The 25117-nt window shown below is 41.9% G+C and overlaps 1 protein-coding gene across 5 annotated transcripts in view; it reads right to left on the bottom strand.

The window, feature by feature from the left end:
• The window catches only part of chd3 (chromodomain helicase DNA binding protein 3), a 62374-nt gene that overhangs the window by 21950 nt on the left and 15307 nt on the right, over positions 1 to 25117 (bottom strand). For 3 of the 5 annotated variants that reach the window (XM_085451150.1, XM_085451149.1, XM_085451153.1), the window contains 28 exons: positions 23872 to 24141; positions 23561 to 23764; positions 21937 to 22160; positions 21726 to 21857; positions 20964 to 21063; positions 19780 to 19971; positions 19489 to 19689; positions 19263 to 19400; positions 18735 to 18856; positions 17888 to 18061; positions 16745 to 16886; positions 16407 to 16538; positions 16076 to 16193; positions 11911 to 12035; positions 11586 to 11817; positions 11051 to 11235; positions 10716 to 10893; positions 10371 to 10457; positions 9947 to 10032; positions 9381 to 9514; positions 8289 to 8433; positions 7387 to 7549; positions 7120 to 7277; positions 5266 to 5476; positions 5013 to 5129; positions 4788 to 4922; positions 3203 to 3311; positions 1296 to 1428 (listed from right to left, as the gene is read on the bottom strand). In XM_085451150.1, coding sequence (XP_085307276.1) covers positions 1296 to 1428; positions 3203 to 3311; positions 4788 to 4922; positions 5013 to 5129; positions 5266 to 5476; positions 7120 to 7277; positions 7387 to 7549; positions 8289 to 8433; positions 9381 to 9514; positions 9947 to 10032; positions 10371 to 10457; positions 10716 to 10893; positions 11051 to 11235; positions 11586 to 11817; positions 11911 to 12035; positions 16076 to 16193; positions 16407 to 16538; positions 16745 to 16886; positions 17888 to 18061; positions 18735 to 18856; positions 19263 to 19400; positions 19489 to 19689; positions 19780 to 19971; positions 20964 to 21063; positions 21726 to 21857; positions 21937 to 22160; positions 23561 to 23764; positions 23872 to 24141 — 4347 coding nt within the window. The remainder of the gene's footprint in view (positions 1 to 1295; positions 1429 to 3202; positions 3312 to 4787; positions 4923 to 5012; positions 5130 to 5265; positions 5477 to 7119; positions 7278 to 7386; positions 7550 to 8288; positions 8434 to 9380; positions 9515 to 9946; positions 10033 to 10370; positions 10458 to 10715; positions 10894 to 11050; positions 11236 to 11585; positions 11818 to 11910; positions 12036 to 16075; positions 16194 to 16406; positions 16539 to 16744; positions 16887 to 17887; positions 18062 to 18734; positions 18857 to 19262; positions 19401 to 19488; positions 19690 to 19779; positions 19972 to 20963; positions 21064 to 21725; positions 21858 to 21936; positions 22161 to 23560; positions 23765 to 23871; positions 24142 to 25117) is intronic. The other 2 variants (XM_085451151.1, XM_085451152.1) reach the window with 2 other exon arrangements.

Below are 25117 nucleotides of genomic sequence, written 5' to 3'. Positions count from 1 at the left end.
GGTCCCACATGGGTAATTGAGAGGGACTTTTTTCACATTTTTAAACCAATCAACCAATTTATTAATGGAAAACTTAATCAGGGTGAACACACTGCATCCTGTCCTAATGGTGGAAATGCTGCGATTAACAATGTGCCATCAACACTCAACAAAATATGTTTCTAAACATAAAAAATACATAAAAATACATTTATTTGTAATTTAAAACACCATGTTTGTTTTAAAGGTATGATATAAATATCCTTAAACAAAAGTTATCTATAATCACACAAAGTGTGTCCAGATCAAACGAGAAAAGTCTATCAAGACTGATAATGATGAGAAAACACTGAATGAATCAGCACATTATACTTACTGGCGTAATTTGACAGTAAGTATATAACCACACACCTGATTGAAAAAATACTGCTAATAATAAGATGTGACACAAAGTCCTTATTACATTCTTAATAATGCAGCGTAATTAATAATTCAGACAGTGGTTAATTAAAAACAGTGAATTAATAAACCAGCGTCACACTTAGCCAATAAGAAAACTGACAAAACAGATGACCTTGGCTCTATTTATACTGAAATCTACAAATCTTCTCAATTTTCGTACAAATTCTTATGTTTTTTTTTTAACAATGTCTTAGTTGGCATACTAATAATAAAGGCCTCTCATGATTAATCCAGCTTCGTGAGTAAATGCACTTTATGTGTGTATGGGTATCTGTGTGTGGGTCCTGGTAAAGGGAGTTATTTGTAGTAAATGCATTGCAAAAGCTGTCGTGTTACACAACCAATTACAACTAAGACAGCGTGATGAGAAATCGTTTTATTTTCTGCTGTCCTGTGCATTCTCGATGGCAGGTTTACCCCCCATGAAAGCCTACAATAATTTAGCGAGAAAATAAATGAGAAACGACGAGGCTGAGGCAGAAAAAGCGATGCGATGCAGTAAATGAGGATGTTGAGTGCAGGATCTGAAACATGTGCGCCGCTCAAAAACAGGATGAGAGCTCTTCCAGAAATGCAGCGGTCAGCAATACCATTCAGCTAATATGTGGGTCTAGGGGCATCTGTCATCCGACCATCAACCGAGTCAAGTGATCGAAAACACTGGACCGCAAGGCTTTTTATAGCGACTGAAACCATCCGCTGTCGTGTTCACGGCACACCACGTTCCCGCATACGTGGTATGAATTTGTATTCAACATGTGAGACCTTTGAGAGCTTGGAGGAAACTGACATTTATAAAATGTGCGAGTCTAATGTTGAACGCAAGAAGTGAAGGTTTTCGTGACACATCTTACCTTGAAGCGCCGAGCCAGGAACTTGTTCTTCATTTCCAGGAAGTTGCCTTTATTCGCCTGCGTCTTGAAAGGCTCGTTGATGATGGCGAACTGGGGATCATTCTGGATGTCCTGCCACCGAGCGTAGCCGTGACTGGCGCTGAGGTCAAGGGTCATGTTAACAACACTTTGGGAATAAGACCATAGAAAGTATCTAACTAAGCACACAACATCACCCTGAAGCTCAACAAGGAGCACTTTTGGACATTTGGTGCATTGGGGAGAAGTATTAACAACATGGGACAGATTTGGAAAATGTGAAGGAGGGCATTAATCTTTGTATTTATGTATTTTAATTATTTAATCATTTTAATTGTATTCTCATAGATTTTGAGATTTTCTTTTTCCTATATCAAGACATCTCAGGGAATAAATGTTTAGTTAAATGTCTTTACAAGGACAGAAAGTGGAGTTTGTTGGTCCGGCGTGGTAAAGATCAAAGTAGTCTGTGTGTGGCCCTCAGTGTAAAATGAGTTTGACATCCCTGGCTTAAAATAAAAACTAGAAAAAGAGAAAAAACTTAATTGCAAACATCTGTAGTTTCATCAGAGGTTATAGGATCATTTGTGCTGCTTTCTTATAGCTATCCTATGCTAACCTAATACTGAGTTGTATGAAAAGGAGGAAAGGTGGCCCCTGTAGCCTGCAACACACATGCAGTTAATGGATTGCCTTCATTCCATCTCTAACCATGTTTTTCGGTGGCTATGGCTCAGGAGGTAGAGTGGGCTCTATGCTAACTTTAAAGTTGGTGTTTTGCATGTCAAAGCATCCTTGCAGATGATGCAGAATCCCCTGATGCCTCTATTGGAGTGTGAATGTTAAACAAGGTGCTTAATTAGATAAGCATAGTGGTATATAAGTACCTGCTAAGCACTAACTTTGCCATTTTGGAAGCTTAACGTAATTGCCTTTAAAGCCCAAATCAGATAATGATGTTTAATGGCTGCAGCTGATCGGTTTAGCTTTAAAGCATGAAGGCCAGAAACAAAGAAAAAGCAAGTCTTACTCTGTCTAGAGTTATAAAAAAAAATCCACCTTTCTTTACTTTAGTTAGTTTAAAGTTAATGAAGAAGAAACAGTAAATTATTTTCTTAATATCTTCAGCACCACACAGAAAAAATTGACCACTTTTGACCTTTACTGCAAGCAGCGAAACTTGATGCTTAAAAAAGAAGCAAAAGCAGAAGTGCTAAAAACTTAAGATCTCACTTAGGACTGACTCCAAAAGTGAGTCAATTCCTTTAAATTCCTATAGACGTCACGCATCGGCTGGTATCTGTCCATGTGATGCAACCACACCATTGGGATGCAGCTTACTTGGAAGCAAGCGAGCCTCATTTGATGACTTTGCACAGGAGCCTCTTGCTCAAGTTCGGCCACTTCTGGCTCCAAAACCAACATGGCAACAGCCCAAATGCCACACTCGGGCTTTAAAATAGAAGTCCACAAAACAATGGCATTGCACAAAGATAAGTAGCATCTTCTAATCTTACTCTCACACAGAATGAAAACAAAGGCGAGTTTCCTTCCAAAATGGAGCTATTCTTCTAAGCGTGTTTTTTTACATTTTAATTTCACCTCTAAGCAGACTTCAGGCAGACTTCTATTTCAGTCTATACAGGCCTCAGCATCAGCTTGTAGAATAATGAAACCTGAGTTTAATGTGAATACTCCACAGCCTTAATGACCATAATAGAGAGAGCAACATGAACTAAATGACCCTCCACATCAGTGTCCAGCAGACACACAGCTTGCTGTTTACTGAGGTCTGGCCGGCTTGTTGACTTATTACGCTGGGCTTCTGCCGGCCGATAGAAAAATAAACCCGCCAGGTTCATCGCCTGAGCAACTGCCATCAAGGATACATCACGATTCCCGCCAACAGCCAGAAGTCGTGCCGGCGGTGCCAGATCTCGTTCATCTTCCCCGAAGAGATGGCAGCCCGCTCCTCGTTCTGCCAGAGAGTGTGCAGCTCTGCGGAGAGAAGCGAGCACAAGGTAAAGAACACGAGGCGGGTTTACACGGTGCGCCCAGAGCTTTTCTGGGTCCGCGATCAAGGAGGAGATAATTCTGGCTCAGTGCTGCTTTTGTACTGAAGCTCTGGAACACAAGGGGAATGTTTTGCTCGTTCATTTAATGTTGTTTGGACTGCTTGGCAACGTTTTTGGACAAACTGGATATTTTCACCCTCACACCTTTTTCACTTGATTAGCAGGGGGGGTGTTTCAAACACAAAGCCAGTATTCAGACAGAGAAAGTGAACTGAGAGTCGTAGGACAAAATGCAACAGATGTAGAGAAGTGTTATTATCTGACAATGTTTTTTAAATATCTTGTTCTAGTTTTGGGGAAGTTCATAAAAGAAGTATCATAGAAATATGAGCGGAAGCATGACGCTTGAACAAGCTTTATGGAAATTCCTATGAAATTTAGCAGAACACTTGTTCACACATGTTTCCTTGATTGTTTCTTCTGATTACCACTGAAACACTTCCAAAAAAAAAAAAAAAATTTACACAGGAGAATAAAGCTGCTAATGAAGGAAATGTTGATGCATGACATCATATACAGTAGTGTGAAACAGCCTTGACCCCCCCCCCCCCCCCTCATTTCTTTAGATTTTGCTAGGAAAATGGGAAATACCTGCAGCAGTTTGTTAAAACGTGCAAATCTACATGAAATACGGTGTATAAAGCAAAAACGAGAGTTTGTGCGGCTTCTTGAAGGACATTCAAAGCTCAAAAATGATACATTTCACTCCATCAGACCTGTTTCACTGATTTTTCAGTCCAGTTCTTGCGTAATTTGGCATGTCCCTGCTTTTTCTCGCTGCTTCTCTTTCCACCCTTCCACTGAGACCATTTCTGATAAAGTTTCAGTGAACAACAGAGCCAAGTCAACTGAAGGGCCAGATGTATCTCTGAGGTCCTGTGTCAGGGCTCTGCTGGATTTTTTCCTATTTCTTAAAGACGCTCTGGGAAAGAATCTAATTGGTGCTAAAAAACTTTTTTTTTTATCTGTCAAACTATGTTTATAGATTCAACTAAAGAAATGGGAACAAACTGTGTTTTTGTGACAAAGTGTGCAAAGACATACTTTAAAATTGGCTCTGTGCTACGTTTTCTGAATCACAAAATTGGTTCATCACTTGATTTAGGGGCCTTTTTGTGCTCTGGGCTAATGACTTATATGTCAGTGTCAAGGAGCTTAAGGGTCAAACAAAAAAAAACATTCCTCTGAAAATGGCAAGGTAGAAGAACTGTTTTAAAAATGAGTGAAAAAGCAGCCAATGTCCAAAGATAAACTTTGAAACACCTTCAGAAAGCTCAGAAAACTATCGCGCAGCACCACTTTAAAAAAATTAAAGAAACTCCGGCTCCCTGGAGGCAAAAAAAAAATAAAGAAATGAGGGTTGAATCAGGATCTGTATTCCAGATCTGCTGTAACTAACCAGTGAAGCCACCGTCTGCGATGTTGAACATGAAGCGAGGTCGCTCAGTCGGGGGCTTCCCGTTACCCTTCGGCGCCTCCTCCTTCGCTGCTTTGACTTCTTTTCCAGCATCCTTTTCACCTTTGACCTCCTCTGCTATCAACGACAGCAGTAAAAATGTTAATTAGTTTGTTATTGCAGCATACCGTTACACGTCTAACCACCAGGAACTGAACAGACACGCACCTTTCTTCACATCAGACACTTCGGTCTTATCCTTGGCATCTGTTGTTTCCGTTGTGGTAGGTGTTCCCTCCCGCTTTTCTTTTTCTTTCTCTTTCTCCTCCCCAACCCTTTCTCCTTCTGCAAAAACAAAAGGACCTGAGTCACATAAACCTGTTTTATGTGTTTGTGCATGTCAAACTTGAACTCACAATACAACAAAAAGTCTTATAATGTTTGGGCTTATCAAGTTTCCTTTTCTTTTTTTTGGGTTCACCTGATTTCTCCTCTTTAACTTCTGAATCCTGCTTAGATGTGTGTTTAGTCTCGTCTTTAGTCTCCTCCTGTGCTTTCTTCTCCTCTGTAGAGGCAGCTGGGTTATCGGTCGTGTCTTTCTTCTCGTCCTCTTTCGTGTTGCTGTCGTCTTTGCTTTCAGTTTTTTGAACGGAAGACACATGTTGCGATGTTTCTTTTGTGGAGTAGGAAAGCTGCGGAGAATAAAACAATGCAATATCACATAATCTTGTTTGCAGTCATGTGCCAAAATCTTCACGCCAGAAGTAAATACTGTATATAAAGACAGCCAGTTTGATGTCACCAAAGTCACGAGAGTGAATCTGAGTAGTGCAACTTCTCAATCACAAGGCAGGACAATCCTAAAACACACCCTGCTTTATTATCTTTTTCACTCTAATGCTGATCATCCTTCTAGCCATTTTCTCCCGCTTATCCAATTCAGTGTCATGGTTCGGCCTATTCTAGCAGCCATAAGGTGAGAAGCGGGTCACACTATGGACAGATTACAGGTCGCCGGTCTCTTGCACGGCTAACACAGAGGGGGTTTCAAGAGTATTCACAGTCACATCCAAACCTATGGAAATTTCACAGTCACCAGTAAACCGAACCCCACTACCCGTAGTTCTTTGGACTCTTGGAGGAAGCCGGATTACCCCGAGAGGGCCCACGCAGACATGAGGAGAAAATGCAAATTCCACACAGAAAAGAACCGGCCAGGCGGCCCAGGACATCGTAACAGTCAAGTAAACAAGACCCCAGTCACACAGGCCTAGAGACATGTTGGCAACTACCAGTCATTAAGGAGAAACGTGCTTTCCCCAAACACGGTGGTAAAAACTGTCAATGGAAGTGATGGACTTGTCTGCAAACACTGGTAAACTGCTCTAAGAAACTGAGCGTGACACAAACTCGACAGGTTGAGTTCAATTCAATTCAGTTTTATTTATTTGTCACTAAATCAGAACAACAGTTGCCTCAAGGTGCTTTATTTTGTAAGGTAAGGAAGGACTCTATATTAACAGAGAGACAGCCCCAACAATCAAACAACTCATTTGCTAACAGTTGGAAGGAAAAAGTCCCTACAAGCAACCATGGCAATCTGCTAGCAACCAAAGCAGTCACCGGGAACCACTCCCAACCAGTCAGGGGATACGTTTCCCTAGCAACCAGAAGTTGTCACATCCCATATGGCCAACAACTCTCGAGCATATTTGCAGAACGTCCCGTGAGAAAGCCCCACATTTGCAACCAGAAGAGTCGCCCTCTGCTGGCTGTTAAACAGAACGCAGGTTAAGATGCACCATAACTGGCTTTTCAGTCCTATATCCATCTTTTATATACAGTCTACGGTCACACAGGGAGAAATCTCTTCGATGGCCACAATAAATCTTCTAATTAGCTTAATAAATTTATACAAAAAATTGCACAATTTGTTGTGGAAACATGCTACATCAGAGAAATAATAAGGTAATAAACAGACCACCTGTTCATTTGCCACTATAGCCTTAATAGTCTTAAAATTTGAGTGGTGGAATATTTTTTTTGTGTTTTTCTGTCTTTTAAGCTTTAAACTGAGTACCATACTGCATGAAACTGCTGATACCGTGAAACTGATTGCATAGATAATTTTAAGACTGCAATGCCTGCATGTAAAATATAATTTTTAATTTTCAATGAAAGTGGGATATGTGCAACAAATAAGAGATTTGTGAAATAAGTCAGAGGTTTTACTGACAAAACAGAAATATGCATAAATATTAAGATTATTGGAATAATTGAGAAGACACTGTACTGCATGCAGGTTTTGATTTGCATTTTGAGGACCAAGTCCCACCTCTGTAGGGTCTGCAGTTTTGTTGCCATCCACCTCTTTCCTTTCGTCCTTCTCCTTCAGTTTCTCTTTTTCCACAAGGGCCTCAACGTCCTCCTTGTCCTCCTCCTTTTCTCCCTCCTTCCCATTCTTTTCCATCTTCTCTGCAGGAGCAGGGGTCGCTGCATTTGTTCATACACGTAAAATCATTTGCACATTACACATCAACCATGCTTTTATTTACGTGGAGCGCCCTCTGCTGGCCGCTGTTATTGGATGTTTTTGGGTTACCTGGCTTTGAGGTGCACGGTGTGTTGTTATAGCTGGCATCTGGGGTGGGCGTGGCGGTTTTCACCGCAGGAGAAGAGGCCCTGGAGGAGGATTTGTCTATGCTAACCTCAGACTTGAGCTCTGGAAGACTCCACCGACCGTTGATGTGCTCAAACTCCTGGATCTGAACACAAAACATGAAACACTCAGTAAAAAAAAATAATAAAAAACTTGGCACCCACGCACTTTACCTAATACCACCTCCTTTAAACACACCACCTACATGCCCTGTTTGCCTGGCAGTATATCACACAATCCCTCTGGCACAGATAGCAGATCAGGATGTGTACACGTTTAAACAAGTTGGACTGAAAACTGGAAAGAAGATGTTTCGATAAACTAAGATAAACTGAGAAAGTGGAAGCAGCAAAGAAATCAAAGGGTATTTAGAGATGTAATGATTGATCGTTTCACATGAAAGAGGTCTATTTCTTCTTTTCTTCAAAAACACCTATAAACAAAAAAATCTGGATGTGCTTTATCATCATTATATTTATCCAAACTTTCTTACATACGATTTGTAGTTGCAATTATTCTACGTTAGTCTTTCAGCGTATTTACATTCAGTTGGGGAATACACATTATCCCCTTGTGACCGGTGGCTGACAGATGGTTGCCGCCTGATCTTTAGGTTTGTGTGACGGGGCCTTATTAAAAGAGCACGAGTTTGTTTGATTGTACTCCAAACAGACACACCAGTCGTATTTTTTCCATACCAAATTGCGTTTCCTGGAATATTAAACCACACATCTTGTTATTAAAGTGATTCCCCCAGAGAATACTCTTGAGGATGAGAGCTGTCATAACTTGCATCATTCACCTCATCTGTCTGCAACTAGGAAAGGCAACAGGTTTCGTCTAACCTTCTTCTTGAGGAGTGACATGACGCCAATACGTGTGAGAACTGGCTGTCGACACAGTCCTTCTCTTGGGACGCCATCGGCGAACGTCTCGGCTCCATCGGCGACGGGCTCGCACAAGTGGCGCATGAAGAGAGACACGTAAGCTCTGGGAAAGAAGAAGGCAGAGATAGATGAACATACTGGACTTAGAGGAAGTTTAAAAGCTTGACCTTGATAGTGTGGAGGACCAAGACCACCATAATAAAAAACAAAAGCATATTTGAATATTATATCTTAATAACATTTTGTATTTTCTCCTAGTTATTTTCACAGCACTGTTCACTTTTGTGTTTAATTCCTTTATGCAGCATGTGATGTGTATATTATGCATGTATGGAAATAGTGTCTGTTAATAAAGTATGCTGCAAAGCATGAACGTGTGGTCGGGTCTGCTGTGGATTTATTACAAGCATCATGCCAGGATCTAACTTGTGAATGATGGTAAGGATAGGGCTGATGCTTTCATTCAGGTTTATGTCTGGTTCTCTTTATCAGCTCATCACAGCTGTTTCACCATCTGCTGCAAAGCCAACAAATTACATATGCATCATTTCTTTAAAAACACCCTTTATAACTGCAGGATGTTATAGTCGCCCCCTAACCCTGGTGCATAACTGCCATTATCAAGTTCAAAGAAAAAGCTACACAACTTTTTAGTGGGAATTCTGATGTTAACAATCAGAATTTAGACAAAATTGTACACAAAGTAAGAATATTTTTAAGATTTTTTTGTGAGTCGCCCGAAGCTTCGAATCCAGTTCATTGCTCTTTTATTACTGGCAGCTTCACAATGAAACAGACTGTTTAATGGCATGATGCAATGTTGGAACAGGATGAATTGGATTATCACCCACTGAGCCGTGACATCTCTGTCACTGGATAGCGAGCGCGAAAAGTAGAAGTCAGTTTCTGATATGATTGTTCTTTGCACTGCAGAGTGTTTTAAGATGTGCATTTCGTGCATTTAATTCCTTGTGAATCTACAAAATGATGTGTAATAATTTTAATTTTGTGGGTTTTGGTCCTCCGTGTAATAAACTGTCTGTTACTTACTTGAATTCTTTCTCAGTCTTGCCTTTAAGGTCTCTTACAAGCCACTGAGAAGAGAAAGCATCCTGAGATGGCATCCCCCAGCGCATTACAGCATTCAGGAAAGCTTTGCGCTGGCGTGTGTTAAAGCCCAGAACCTATTGAAAGAACAGTTTATATATGTGAACTACTATTATCCTAGAGCTTGATTGAAAATGCCAGAATGAAAAACTTTTTCATAATCTTGCAGACACTTTTGTGTTTTTAAAACCTCCCAGGGCCTTTTCTGTTTAAGTCTGACTCTTTGATAATGCTAAAATAAACTCTAAATCCAATCTTTAACAGTGCAGGAGATCATTATCACGCCCATCATAATCAGGATGATGAATGAGCTTAGAAGGTTCAGAGCTATTGAAGAAGTAATTGCTTTGCCGCCATCTCCAATAAAGGATCATTCGGTTTTTAAAGATCGCTGAAAAAATAACCGTGAATGCTAGTTCGCTTTAAAAAAAAAAAGCCTGACAGATTTCAGAAATATCACAATTTAAAATAAAACAAATGAGTAAGACTAGTTCCAGAGCTGTACAAACCTCAAGGTTGCCTCCCACCCTGGCCAGAAGAGGAGGCAGAGGTTTATCTTTGTCATTCCTCAACTGCCGACGTGATTGCCGTCGTCCTGTGCAAAAAATTAGGCAACAAAAATGACGCACGTAAGAATATTTGCTACAAAAAAGACAGATGCGCTCAATAAAACATGTTCTTTATTTATTTCTACATTTTGCAACCCGGCAGTTATTCGTGTCAACCAAGAGTTAAAAACTTCTGATAAGCCTGAAGCATTTTGGTTTGAATTTTTGGCAAGCCAACTTGTTCTGCTCTGCCAGGGAACTGTAACAACTAAATCAAATTCAAGCTGTAATTCAACACAGGCCTGAGAGCGTGTCCTACAAAATATATATTTCGACTTTCACAAGCAGCTCTGCTCGATCTGATGCCTCCGATTCTTTTCCTTACCTTCTGGCCGATCATCAAAGTCCTCGTCCTCCTCCTCAGAACCCACCGAGTACTCGGACTGGTTATCTGAAATGTCAGCATGCCACTCTGAAACAGCACACGGTGGTCTGTCAATAGGCCAGGCCCATTCACTTCCACTGTGCAAGTCATAACTCAAAAAGCACACACACATAATCTGAGACCTCATTATTTTTCTACTTCGATCCCCAGATTAACATAATAAATCTTACATCCATTCTTAGGTCCACGTGAACGAGGACCCATGTTCACATCCAGGGCTTCCTACTCCTAAGCATCATTCTGTTATGTGGAGTTTCTTCATCTTACACGAGACTCGCCCCCTACCTTGGTCTTCCTGTGCAGCATCATTGTAGTTGACAGGCTTGCGGTTCCTCTTTCCTTTACCAAGTTTGCTTGCCAGATCCTCTTGTTGCTGTTCGTAGTGATGCCGCAAAAGCTTCTCCCAATAATCTGGGTCCACGTTCTCCTCCTGTTTGATTATCTCCCGCTCAATCTCCTCGATCTGCAGCATTAAACATGTATGTGCAAAGAAATGCTACACTTCATCTCTATTTTTCATCCATGTGAGGAGAAAACGATGTCTCCACTCCAGACCTTTGCACAAGTTGCACATTTTTGCAAGCAAAGATACAATAAATGGGTATTCAATGTGTCCTCACCTTATCTTCTTCTCGCACCATGTACTGGGCCACTTTGAAGGAGCTGAGGTACTCGTTCATGTTCTGGACATCCGAGTCGTCTGTGTCGTCTTGGCTTCGGTCCAGCAGCCTCTCGATGGCGGTGCTGTCATAGTGAATGACGTTGCCCTCGTCCTCAACTTTATCCCCTGAACTGTTCTTCATGCCTGCCAAATGTGGAGTTAAAAAGCGAGCAATTGTTTCTATGGTTCTTCCAACACATTTTAACAAGTAAAAATGCTCTTGTCAGTTATTTTAATCAATAACACCAGAACATGCCAGGAATGCCCTGTGGCGAAACCTGTCAGAATGAAAGGCATTAAACTGAGTGTATTTGACAAAATAATTGAATTCAGCAGAATAAGCCTATCAAAACATGCCCTATTAGAATCTATCCCAATCCAAGCCAAACCCCTACTTGATTACATTTAACAGACAATCCTAGTTTTATTTGACTAACAGATCCAGCTCAGCTCGTGGACGTGTTATTTTTAGATTCAACAGTAACTGCCGTCACCTTCCCCCTCGTCCTTGAAGAGCTCCTCCGTCCCAAACTTGAGGATGTCATCCAGCTCCTGCTTGGTCATGGAGCCTGCCTTGGATCCCAAACCCGGGCGCACCACTAGGTGGGTCAGCATCATCTTCCTCTTGGCCACCTGGGTGATACGCTCCTCCACGCTGGCTCGCGTTACGAAACGATAAATCATGACCTTGTTGGCCTGTCCGATGCGGTGAGCTCGACTGAAGGCCTGCGAAGGAAGCGATGAGGTAATTCTTTAAAGAGGCAAAGTTTTATGAAGTAGAGATCACTTCGCTTACACGAAAAGCCGACCGAACGGCACCTGAATGTCATTATGAGGATTCCAGTCCGAGTCGAAGATGATGACAGTGTCCGCTGTGGCCAGGTTGATGCCTAAACCTCCGGCTCTGGTGGAGAGCAAGAAGCAAAACTGGCAAGCACCCGGAGCTGGAAACAGAGAGGGCGGAGAGCGTATGTGTGAGAGGGAAATAAACAGGAACACTTGTAGGACAGTGTGTAAAAGAATCACGCAAACATGCTTTACTAAAGTCTGCAGCAAGCAATTTATCAAAGACTGCACTGATATTATCACCTTAAAAAGGGGCTCTATTTTGAACCTTATGTGGCTGTGATAGCTGTAGCTGGAAGTGTTCATGTGTTTGGAAGCAGAAGGGGTGATGCTGTCAGAATGAGCTCATAATTGGAGCGGGTGGATGCGCTCAAAGCTGTGAGCACGGGGCCAAAACATTCGTTCTGTCCTGGAGCTCTTCAGCCTGAATGTTTAGAGCTGAGCCCCAAATAGTTCTACTGTTCAATAACACCGATATAATAATCAAACAGAGCAGAACTCAACTAACTTAGCTGGACTACAGGGAGGAAAGGTGAAAATCCCCATTTTCCAAATTGTATGCGTAACACATACAAGGATACATCTTGTTTTACAGGCTACAAGTTGCTTCTTTTTACAGTGACAAAGTCTGAGCATTTACAGAGTGCAGAAAGCTCATTCCTCCAATACAGCGATTTTATCTACGCTTAAATGCTTTGTGATCTTTGCACACACTCCGATGCACCGGGGCTGAGATCGATCCACCAACCTTCCACCTGAGCTACAGCTGCCATAAACGAATCGCTGATGCAGGACGATCTTACAGCACGTAACAGTGACTTTGATGAATCTCGGCAGCGTCGCGAGGCATTCATAAAAGACATTCGCACCTGTGGGCAATTTAGTGTTACCAATTAACCTATCATGACTACCTGCATGCCTTTGGACTGTGGGAAGCGGAGAGAACCCACGCAAACATGGGGAGAACATGCAAGAAAGACCCCGGCATGATGGTGGAATTGAACACAGGACCTTCTACTGTGAGGCGACAGTGCTAACCACCGTTCATTACTGCATACATGGATCAGGTTCTGACAGTAAAACAATGTTGTCTTCTACAAATCACTCAGATCAGCTGTTACACATACGATTCATGTTTATCTGGCGGGATAGATGCAAGAATTTAAGTCCTGCACCCCTCCTGAGCGGTCAGATTTATCCCAAGCATGGCTGTCTCTACCTCCGAACCCACACGGTCCCCAGCAATTTCTATAAATATATATATATTTTTTTTAATCATACAGATTCTTCTTCTGCTGCCTCTCTGTGATTTAAATTGTCACTGTGTTTCCAGAGAGAAAAACATGAAGAAGACAAGGTGCCAATTTTGCTCATTGGGTGTCACAAGGCTTCTAGTCTAACACCAGGCGCTTTGTTGCTTAATTTCCCCCTTCTTCCCATCCACTCTCCACTATCCAATAAAGGTCACCCCCCACCACCACAAAAAATAAAATAAAATATCTCAACAAAAAAGGCTTTGACATCATGGGTTTCACTTTGTGTGTGTGGGTGTGTAAATGGTGCTTTTCTACTATATTTGACTGCTTTATACAACATACTTCATTCACTCAGTCACACCCGTTGACACAAGCACTTTTCCACAGCTGCGTGCTTTGTACAGGGAGTGCAGAATTATTAGGCAAACGAGTATTTTGTCCACATCATCCTCTTCATGCATGTTGTCTTACTCCAAGCTGTATAGGCTCGAACGCCTACTACCAATTAAGCATATTAGGTGATGTGCATCTCTGTAATGAGAAGGGGTGTGGTCTAATGACATCAACACCCTATATCAGGTGTGCATAATTATTAGGCAACGTCCTTTCCTTTGGCAAAATGGGTCAAAAGAAGGACTTGACAGGCTCAGAAAAGTCAAAAATACTGAGATATCTTGCAGAGGGATGCAGCAGTCTCAAAATTGCAAAGCTTCTGAAGCGTGATCATCGAACAATCAAGCGTTTCATTCAAAATAGTCAACAGGGTCGCAAGAAGCGTGTGGAAAAACCAAGGCGCAAAATAACTGCCCATGAACTGAGAAAAGTCAAGCGTGCAGCTGCCAAGATGCCACTTGCCACCAGTTTGGCCATATTTCAGAGCTGCAACATCACTGGAGTGCCCAAAAGCACAAGGTGTGCAATACTCAGAGACACGGCCAAGGTAAGAAAGGCTGAAAGACGACCACCACTGAACAAGACACACAAGCTGAAACGTCAAGACTGGGCCAAGAAATATCTCAAGACTGGTTTTTCTAAGGTTTTATGGACTGATGAAATGAGAGTGAGTCTTGATGGGCCAGATGGATGGGCCCGTGGCTGGATTGGTAAAGGGCAGAGAGCTCCAGTCCGACTCAGACGCCAGCAAGGTGGAGGTGGAGTACTGGTTTGGCCTGGTATCATCAAAGATGAGCTTGTGGGGCCTTTTCGGGTTGAGGATGGAGTCAAGCTCAACTCCCAGTCCTACTGCCAGTTTCTGGAAGACACCTTCTTCAAGCAGTGGTACAGGAAGAAGTCTGCATCCTTCAAGAAAAACATGATTTCCATGCAGGACAATGCTCCATCACACGCGTCCAAGTACTCCACAGCGTGGCTGGCAAGAAAGGGTATAAAAGAAGAAAAACTAATGACATGGCCTCCTTGTTCACCTGATCTGAACCCCATTGAGAACCTGTGGTCCATCATCAAATGTGAGATTTACAAGGAGGGAAAACAGTACACCTCTCTGAACAGTGTCTGGGAGGCTGTGGTTGCTGCTGCACGCAATGTTGATGGTGAACAGATCAAACACTGACAGAATCCATGGATGGCAGGCTTTTGAGTGTCCTTGCAAAGAAAGGTGGCTATATTGGTCGCTGATTTATTTTTGTTTTGTTTTTGAATGTCAGAAATGTATATTTGTGAATGTGGAGATGTTATATTGGTTTCACTGGTAAAAATAAATAATTGAAATGGGTATATATTTGTTTTTAGTTAAGTTGCCTAATAATTATGCACAGTAATAGTCACCTGCACACACAGATATCCCCCTAAAATAACTACAACTAAAAACAAACTAAAAACTACTTCCAAAAACATTCAGCTTTGATATTAATGAGTTTTTTGGGTTCATTGAGAACATGGTTGTTGTTCAATAATAAAATTATTCCTCAAAAATACAACTTGCCTAATAATTCTGCACTCCCTGTAGGTAACGAAGTACAAATACTTCCTTAATGTACTTAAGTGCAATTGTTTATACTTTACTTTTTTTTTCGGACTACTTTTTACTTTTACTCCCTGAATTAAAAAAAAATTTATGTACTTTTTACTCCTTACATTTTCAAAACAGACTTGTTGCTTTTGCTTTACCGCATTTGGGAGGTATTATTTCTATGATCATCATGCTAAATCTTGCCCTCAGATTCTTCATTTTCTTAAACATTGAATCCCAAAAGTCAAATGAGGAGTTGAGAGTTACCAACAGAATGTTTTTGAAAGTGTTTTCCATATTTCTTCTTGTTATTGTGCAATCAAAGCAACATCATCATCATATGACCCTCGACCTAAATGTAGAGAACCATCTGAATCCTGACGACGAATAAATAAATAAGCACTTTAATGACACGCTTTGTACATCACATTTAAATTAAATTTGACTTAACAGTAGTTTTATTAATAATGTGTAAATTGCATCATTTTAAAATGCAGTATATTGCCTGCACTGTAAAAAGGTTCTGTAAAACCATTATGGCCCCATTAGTGCTGAAGGAGAAGCTACCGAGGGCACACTCCCTTTAAGAGTGCAGTGGTCCCAGCTTCCACAGGCATGCTTGTTACGGTTGGTTTCAACAAGCTAAAATAAATGTGGCAGAAACACATGACTTCACTGACTACTGCCTGTGTCAGTCTTGTACATACAGCCTATTGGTATAACTGTCTCGTATCGTTTTAAAACATTTTAACTTATATTTTAATCAGCAAACTTTCTCGGTTAGTCTGTCGCAGCATTTTTGTTATTTCTGTCAATTTAATGAGTCTTTCTAGAGTACTGCAAGGCAGCGTGACACCTACTCATCCTTAGCTGAGCTCACGGTCAGCTTACCGCACTTGATCCTGTGTCTCACCGTTAAAGCGGTCGATGGCTTCTTGCCTCAGCGCTCCCGTGATGCCTCCATCAATTCGCTCGTACTTGTAACCTTCATAATCCAGAAAATCTTCAAGTAAGTCGAGCATTTTAGTCATCTGAAAACGGAGGAGACAGAGAGGTAGAGAGAGACACCGGCATGTGTTTTCATGAATACTTGATTACCCGTGCAGCCGCACAGCTGGAATCACAGCCTGCCGCTGAGCCTTCTGGAGATGTCACGAGACCAATTTAACATCTGCGCAGGGAGATACCCATCTGGTGTTTGCGTGTGTGAATGCGCGCTCGTTTGTGTCTGTGTGAAGACGTACCTGTGAGAAGACCAGCACTCGGTGTCCCTGCTCTTTCAGCTTCCTCAGCATCTTCTGCAACAGGGTCAGTTTCCCAGAGGCCTTAGTGAGGGCTGACCCTTCATAAGCACCGCTGGGTGTTTTCGGGGATTCCTACAAACACAAAGAAGATACAGTATGACACAGGAGCTCTTCCACACATTACCACAGGGTGTCCCTGTTAAGCAATTTGCTATTCATTTAAAGCAAATCTTGGAGTAAATGCTGAAATAATACAGGAAACTTAAGCAGCATTAAATCTACTCTTTCTGTGGATCAAGAATCCCCAAAGACAAAAGTGTCCTTTTGTTTCTTCTCACCATTGAGGCAACGGGGAAGAGGTAGGGATGATTGCAGCACTTCTTTAGGTCCATCATGATGTTGAGCAGCGAGACCTGATTTCCTCCGCCTTTCGAGTTTAGAGCTTCAAAGTTTTTGGTCAGAATTAGCTTGTAGTATTTCCTGCATTTAAGAAAATCCAAGAAAAACACAAAATCGTGAAATGATTAGGAGTGTGTCAACACGACGTCAACAACATTAGATGGATCTATTAAATCTTTGAATTCTCGCATTTCACTGAGTCCCACTGACACTGGTGGAGGAATTCCAGGAGCCAGCTGTTCAGTTTTAAGATGCACAGCTGGTTCATTTTTTCGCTTTAATGTGGTTGATTGGTGCAGATGTGAACAAAGTAATCGCACATGAGTGAGGACCGAAATAACAACAAAAAGGCCATTGGATGAGCGAGCAACTGGTTTATGGTGAAAACGTGATCCAATCTCTAGCCGATCTTGTTGCAGTCAGGTATATTGAATACAAATGTTAGGAATAACTGCTCCATGTTATTCACTAGTCCAGAACAATGTTGCTCCTGCTCTGAACACATCCGGCCAATAAGAAGACTGAATGTTCTCATGTGGTTTGTAGTGTCACATTTTGGTCTCCAAGAAAAGAAACCAAAAGAAAGGAAATCATGAGAAAAATCTAAGAGTTTACAAACTCTTCAGTTCTTCAATTCTGTATTTCCAGCTTTGTGGGAACACCTCAACTCTACCGAACACCTTTGGGATGAACTAGAAAGAGTCAGCCCGTCTGATCTGACATCAGTGTCTGACCGCCCAAATGCTTTTCTGCATTAACGGACAACAATCCCACAGACAGGCTCCAACATGTACAAAAGCTTCCCAGGAGAGTGCAGAGGGGTACCAACTCCAGATTAATGCCTGGCTCCTGTTGTTTATACAATGTTTATATAATGTGTAGATCAAGATGAAGTCTTTTTAAAACCTTTTTCTCCCCTCCAACAAACACTTACAAACAACAGAGGATGTATAGACTAACTGTCGCACTTGTACACACAAACACACCCTTTCAGTTGAATCTGACCTTGGTTTTAGGCTACGGAAGATGCTCGTCTAAGTGCTACAAACGTAGATTTGTATCTACATTTGTCAGTGTCATACTTCTGCATAGGGCTCAGCTCCACTCTGACAATCAGCTCGGTCTTGGCGGGCATGTTCTTGAAGACGTCGGCCTTCAGTCTGCGCAACATGTGAGGCCCCAGCAGGTCATGGAGCTTCTTGATCTGGTCCTCCTTGGAAATGTCAGCGAACTCTTCTAGGAAGCCCTCGAGGTTACTGCAAAGAGAGAGAGAAGAAAATCTATCATAGACAATTCTACTGCAACTAGAAATAAGAACAGATGAATTAGTAGAGCTACAAGTACTGGGCACATTACTGTTTACAGGTAATGAGATACGTGTACATAATAGTAACCCCTGTAAACCTAAGCATTAGGCTTTAGACTACTCCAAACACTCAGTTACTATCTTTTCTACTTTTGTGTTGAACAGATATCAGCTTCATTTGCTTCTATGGACGCAACGCTTACAAGCTTTTGTTTGAGGGAGCCAGACGAGGGGCAGCCAATCAGAAGAAAGTGGCCTTTCAAGAGTGTGGCCTCAACTCTTTATAATTGCTAGAAAATTGTCAGTGTTTGTTCAAACACCTGACCATTTTATAATTAGTTAAATATTAATTTGCATACATGAGATTTATTTGTATTATACTTCTACACTCTCACAAACACATAAAAACGCATGTGTTAAATATGACACACTTAACAGAGAGTAGGTAAAACAGCTTTTTCTAACAGGGGATGAAGTGAATGGGCTGCACCAAAAGCTAGAACAGATTCATTATTTTTTAAATTAATGACGACTCATGCAAAGCTACTCTTGTAGGACCCCCTTTTAAAATTAGGTGTTCATGTAGTGTGAAGGTGTGTGCTTTACAAAGAAAGAAGTCCTACTTGAAGCGGTTAGGTGTGAGGAAGTTGAGCAGGTGAAACAGCTCCTCCAGGTTGTTCTGTAACGGAGTTCCTGTGAGCAGAAGCTTGTAGTCGATCTTGTAGTCGTTCAGACGCCTGAAGAACTGGAAACACAAATAAGGAAGCTCAGCGTTATTTAACTCTCAGTGGATTTTTCTAAACTCTTCCACATCATTAAAAAACAAACATATTTGACTTAATTTCACATCAGTTTTATTTCTACAGTGCAAACTCACAACAATAGTCGCCTTAAGGTGTTTTATACTGTAAGTAAATATCTTATATTGCATAGATCTTATAATTAGTTGTAATTAAGTCATTATGGCATGGACCCCAACTTCCTGAAGAAGTACAGCTAATACTTAATCTATTACTCTCATGATAAAGTACATTAAACGACCTATGAAAGTAGTTAAGTACTGTGGGACTAAAGTGTTGCCATTGCATAGTTTGGCCACCAGAGAGAGGTGAAGTGCGTTAATGTGGACTCATATGCAGTAGCTGCTGTACCTTGGACTGGTTGTTCTTAAGGCGGTGAGCTTCATCCACCACCAGACAGGCCCAGTCAATAGACTTCAGCGCCGTTTGGTCGATGGTCACCAGCTCGTAGGAGGTCAGCAGCACGTGGAATTTAATAGGAGCTTCTCGCTGCAGGAGGACAAACAAGGGAGGAAGGATGAGTGGACGCCACTGTCGATATCGTGTTTTCCCGCTACTGCTAACGATCCCTCCTTACCCTCAGTTTGAAGGTCTTCTTTCCTCCCTTGACGGCCGTGTCATCAAAGGAGAACTCGTTCTCTCTGATGATGGCTCGGCTGTCCTTGTCTCCCGTGTACGTCACCACGTAGAAATCGGGGGCCCACATCTCAAACTCCCTCTCCCAGTTGATGATGGTGGAGAGTGGAGCGCTGACTAGAAATGGACCCTTAGTGTGACCCTGAAGCGAGCAGAGAGGGAAATCAGTACCGTGTTACACAGCGAGACTTTAAACAACGTTAAAGGAAAAAAGCAGAGATAAGGTCAGCACCTCTTTGAAAAGTGAATAGAGGAAGACGATGGTTTGGATGGTCTTTCCCAGCCCCATCTCGTCCGCCAGGATGGTGTCAGTGCCCTGAGCCCAGGAAAACCGAAGCCAGTTCAGGCCCTCCAGTTGGTACAGATGTAGCGTGCCGCCCGTTGACGTGACAAAGTCTGGCTGCTCCTCGTATTTTATTGTAGGCTGAAGGGAAGAAATGAGAAAACGGTGAGGAGATACGATTGGGTTAACTGGAAACTCTAAATTGCCATAGGTGTGAATGTGGGAGTGAATGGCTGTCTCTGTCTGTGTGTTAGCCCTGCAACAGACTGGCGACCTGTCCAGCGTGTACCCCGCCTCTCACCCTAAGACAGCTGGGATAGGCTCCAGCTCCCCCGTGACCCCGATAAAGGATAAGCGGAAGCGAATGGATGGATGGAAATTCCTTTACATTTCCTGAAAACATCTGGATTACCAAGAAAAAACTAATTTCATTCATCATTCTTTGTTTATTTTCTGTCAAATTGTGTCTGTTTGTTTGTATTTTGACTTATTGTGGTTTAATGCGCACAGATTTGTACATGATAAAAAAATACTGGCAGTCGCCAATGCTACCACTCAGCCTCCTCGTAGTGTTTCCTGTGACTGCGGTATAAATTTGAAAAATCCCAGGCAATCACTGGGATTTGAACTCGTCTGAGATTTTTAGCAGATGCACTTATGGTACAGATTTTAAACTCCTATGTAACCTACTGAGTTGTCAGATTTACAAACCTCTCCACGCTGAACAATTATGAGGTTATGAATCAGAAACTGTTCAATAATCTACATTTTCAAAGATAGTTTTGAGCAATATTACCAAGAGAGAGGCTTAGATATGCAAAATGAGAAATATTGGAAAGTGTGGTTATTCTCCCATGCTGCATCGGACAGCTTTAGTAAAACTATTAGTAAAAATAATCGAAGTCGGTTCACCAGTGGTGTGCTTTTATACAATAAAGATCCTTAAATGTGTACAATTTAACACAAAAATAAAGGGAACACATTGTAAGGGAATCCTTACAGTATAGCATATAAAAAATGTAAATCTGAATTGCAGTATGTGATTGTTCTTATAAGAAACATTTAATAACTTTATAACAAAAAAGAGTGACTGGCTAACAGCAGACAGCAGCTGCACACTTTACAATACTCACATCAGTGAGTGGTGAGCCTGGAGACTCATCTTCACCCTCATCTGAGTTCTTGTTCCTTATCTTCCTGGGTTTGTCTGGGTCCTCCTTCATTATGGCGTCCCTGTTAAACAGCAGCAGAATTATTGCCACGTCGCTGACACTAAGCTGTTCACTCTAGCAGGGATCCGATTCATCAAAGGGAGATGAGACTGCACGTATACGTAGGCAGGTCTCTGTGAAGCGGCTGAAAAACACTAGCGGACTTGCTTTAACCTCCTAAGACCCGAACGTTTTCATTGCATGAAATTTTAATTTCTCTTTGGGCTGATTGAGACCTGATGAATGTAAAAACAACGAATGATCATTTTACCTGATGTAGTTTCTGAGAAAAGTTATATCCACATATGAGGAGATTTGCATTAAATTTCGATAGAACATTATAAAGTCACAATTGATGTGCAAAACTTTTTATTTGGTGTCTGAACACAGCAGCATTTTTCCTGAGTACAAAAACAAAATGAGAAACAGCAGTTGTGCCGCTATGAGCAATATGGTTGCAGGAAGACGTATGCCTGTAACAAAGTCAAAAAAGTAAAAGATTTCAGAGCATGAAACACGAAACATTTCAGGTGGCAGTGTAATGTCCTCGTAACTGCATATCAGGCCCTTGTAGAGCAAAATTTAGTATTGTGGTCTGGACAACCCAAAATGTGATGCCCACATATGTGGACGGCAGGTTTTAGGAGGTTAATAAATGAGAAATACAGCTTTAAAAACAAATACCTGTGTTTCCAGTAGCTGGCCTTGTAAATTGCAAAGTCGGGGATATCCATGTCGTCTCTCTCCCATGTACACTGGTCGTAGGCGAGGTCTCGCCACTTGACCAGGTAGTGGTATATCCCCTTCTTATCCACACTAGCAGGGAGACACATGATCACAGTTAGTGGTCCTTCACAAACCTGACCTCTGCGTGCTTGTGTGCACGGCTCTTTACCTGTGATTGATGATCCGGTGAATCATCATCCACTCGGGCTTGATGCCATATCTGTAGTATTTGTCCTCCATGATGGCATACTGGGGGTCTTTGGCCCTCCTCTTCTCGCTCTTTCCTACTCCGTTCTCATCCTCTCCCCCCGAGCCGTAGTCCAAGCTGGGAGGCTCGTCCATGTCCGTCTTCCTCTGGTAGTTTCTATACATGACCGAGTGGAAGATCTCCAGCTGATGAGACAAAGACATTAGTTGGTCAGATGATCATTTTTCAGGTGAGGACGTCCTAGATTTGTGGTTTTCAAAACCATTTTTTTTCATTGTTTAGACTTGGAAAAACGTGACCCTCGTCATATATGTTATTCTAAATATGGAGAGCAGTTGTTTATATTTCAGCCACGGTTTGATTTCCATTGTTAGATCTTTTAAATCTGAAGCATTAGAGACTCAACACAGGAGAACAATCTAAAAAATGTAGAAAGCAGTTTTTGCTGTTTTGTTTCATAAATCTGGTGAATACAAAAATGCTGAGTAAACACTGCAAATGACATGCTGAGCGCAGTTTTTAAAGTAGAAAGGAAATTTAAGGGAATAATAATCTTTAGTGATGGTGATGATGTACGTTCATTTACAAATACCATCTATGGCTGTAAAAACAGTCGCTAAAATATGTGTAAACAGTAGGACCGCCCTGTGAATAAAGCTTCCAAGGATCAGTTTAAGATTCTTGGGGTCGAGCATTTGCTTATGCAGATAATCGAATGCGCTGCACTCGTGGTTCGCCTGATAGCGCCCATTCTGTCCCCTTTAAGACGCCTGTGTGTGAAGTAGGTCCCTTGTTGAGGGAAGAGTGTGCGAGAAGCGGCTGCAGCCACAGAGATGATTAAGCAACAGTTACACATGATATACATAGTTTCAGTGTAACAACAATCCAAACAAGGTCCTATAAAGGGCCGTTTGTGGGTGGTCTGGTGTGGGCTTTCTCTTTCATACTTCTCCTCCAGGGTGGGCAAGCAAAAGTTATTTTTTGTGGTTATTAGCTAATGAGCCAGGCTAGAGTCAAAACACAACTGCATTTTAACCTCTGAAGGACACGTAACAAGTAAAACTCTAACTCTGTAAGTTTAAATATGTCTTTTAACAACAACAAACCAGGCTGACTACCTGAGACGGCTACTTCATTGGTTACACCTTGCTGGGCTGGACCCAGTTTAGCCTTCAGAACGACTTTAATTCTTCACGGCACAGATTCCACAAGGTGCTGGAAGTCCACATCGTGTCTACGTGTCTAAAGGCATAGAGTTGCTGCCATGTGTTGACTTTTTAGATATTTTTGTACTGGTATACCTGATGGCCAGTGTGTGTATAAGAAATATCAGTTATTTTATAGGGAGCAATACTGTGAATTTAATTTAATTACTTTATTAACATTTTTGCTACGGCATGTTGTCAAAGGGATGTACATTAGGCTGCAGGAGCTTGATTAAAAAGACAGATGTGTGCTGTCTGGTTCATTACTCTGACACGTGTGTGGCTAAAAAAAAAGAAGAAGAAGAAATATTTGGACTGAGGAGGGGGAATCCCTAGAAAACAGACTTGCCATTATTTGTGGTTGTGACTTTCAGACTCACCTGCAGCTCAGTGATCCAGGTGCAGTGCCAGTAGGACTGTCCGGTCAGCTTTACAAAGAACTCCCTCTCTGCCCTGCCTTTCATTGGTGGCGGTGGCGGGGCGTCGGGTGGAGCGTCGGGAGCGGGTGGAACAGGAATGGGAGGTGGAGGCTCACCCCATCGCCAGTGGAGGATCTTTTGGACACGTCCCTTGATTGGCGGACACTGGAGCAAAAATGCATTTTTAAAATCACATCAGTTTATTTAAGCGAGAAGATGGAAATCTGTGAGGTATAGATTAAAAAAACACTGTGACAAGAGCATCAACTGACCGTGCATCGTGGACACAGCCACTCTCCGTTGGGAATCTCCGGCAACGGCGGGTTCAGACAGTGGATGTGGTAGGAAGACGTACAGGTGTCGCAGCACAACAGCTCACCTCCGTCTTTACACACCCGACAGAACTCCATGTGGTCGTCATCTTCCTCCTCCGCCCCAGTGGCGACCCTCACGCCGACCTCTGATATCACTCTGTCCTCGCTGTCCTCCTCAAAATCCTCAAAGTCTTCGTCTTTTGCTTCCCACTGGATTCCCTCTTTTTCCTGAAAGAAAGCGAGAGAAAACAAAACTGTTAAACTGAGGAACATCCTGAACACATGAAGTAAAAGGAGCTTTCAACAACCACAAGATGCTTATTGAGAATTTTGTGGTTACATATTAATGACTCACAGAAAAAAATTAAGCTGCTAATGTTGCCAGCTGTTCATTGCACTGAGAGTCCTGGCTCCCATTGACTCTTTTAGCCTTAAGTGGGAATGTGGTTGTGAGACATAAGATAAGCGGGAGAAGGACCTTTGCTGGAGCTGCTCAGGTGCTGTTTTAAGTAGGCCTCCGTGACTGTGAAGGATGGAGTTTGTGAAAAATAGACCACTGCTCCAAGTGAGCCTATTCTGGGTGAATAAAGGTTAAAAAAAGAAATACCTGATTTATGTAACAGCTGCAGTATGTAACCCATATTTGGGGTCTACTATCCCTGTGCAACACTGACAGTTAAAGTAAATGTCTGCTATCTCAGTCACTACAGACCCAAGCTTATATAAAACACAGTTTTGGCAACTACTGTACGATATTAAAACCGGCATTTGCCAATTTGTAAATGTAGCCTGGTGACATATAGGGAGCTCACACTCCGGAGGAAAGCAAGCAGCTTTTCGCCTTGCTGTGCAGAATAAAATGAGAATGTGAAATCGTTTATTTGCAAGAACCAGTGACTTTCAAACTGCAGAATGGTTACACGGCATTACAAATCATTGCTTTTTGAATAATGCATACATATTTACAACATGGCATTTGATTGTTGAAATGTTCACGATTAATGAAGTGGAAATTTTGACTGTGCTATAGCACCTACTCGGGGGAGTCGAAATTTTCCAAAAAAAAAAGGACCAGAAAAAATCCCCAACCCTTTCAAAGTGTAAGTATCTCACTAGCACGTCAACAAACACCTTGAGTGTGACAGTTATACTGCTCTGATACAGCTCTCCTTCAAATTCAATGCCAGTCTACCACTTCTTGGTA

This window comes from Copadichromis virginalis, linkage group LG3, assembly GCF_057382275.1.
Source record: "Copadichromis virginalis isolate Kocher_CV1m ecotype Utaka linkage group LG3, C_Virginalis_male_GT1.1, whole genome shotgun sequence".
Lineage (NCBI taxonomy): Eukaryota > Metazoa > Chordata > Actinopteri > Cichliformes > Cichlidae > Copadichromis > Copadichromis virginalis.
Note: the sequence above shows the minus strand (reverse complement) of the source record. Positions and strands in the feature narration are given on the sequence as shown.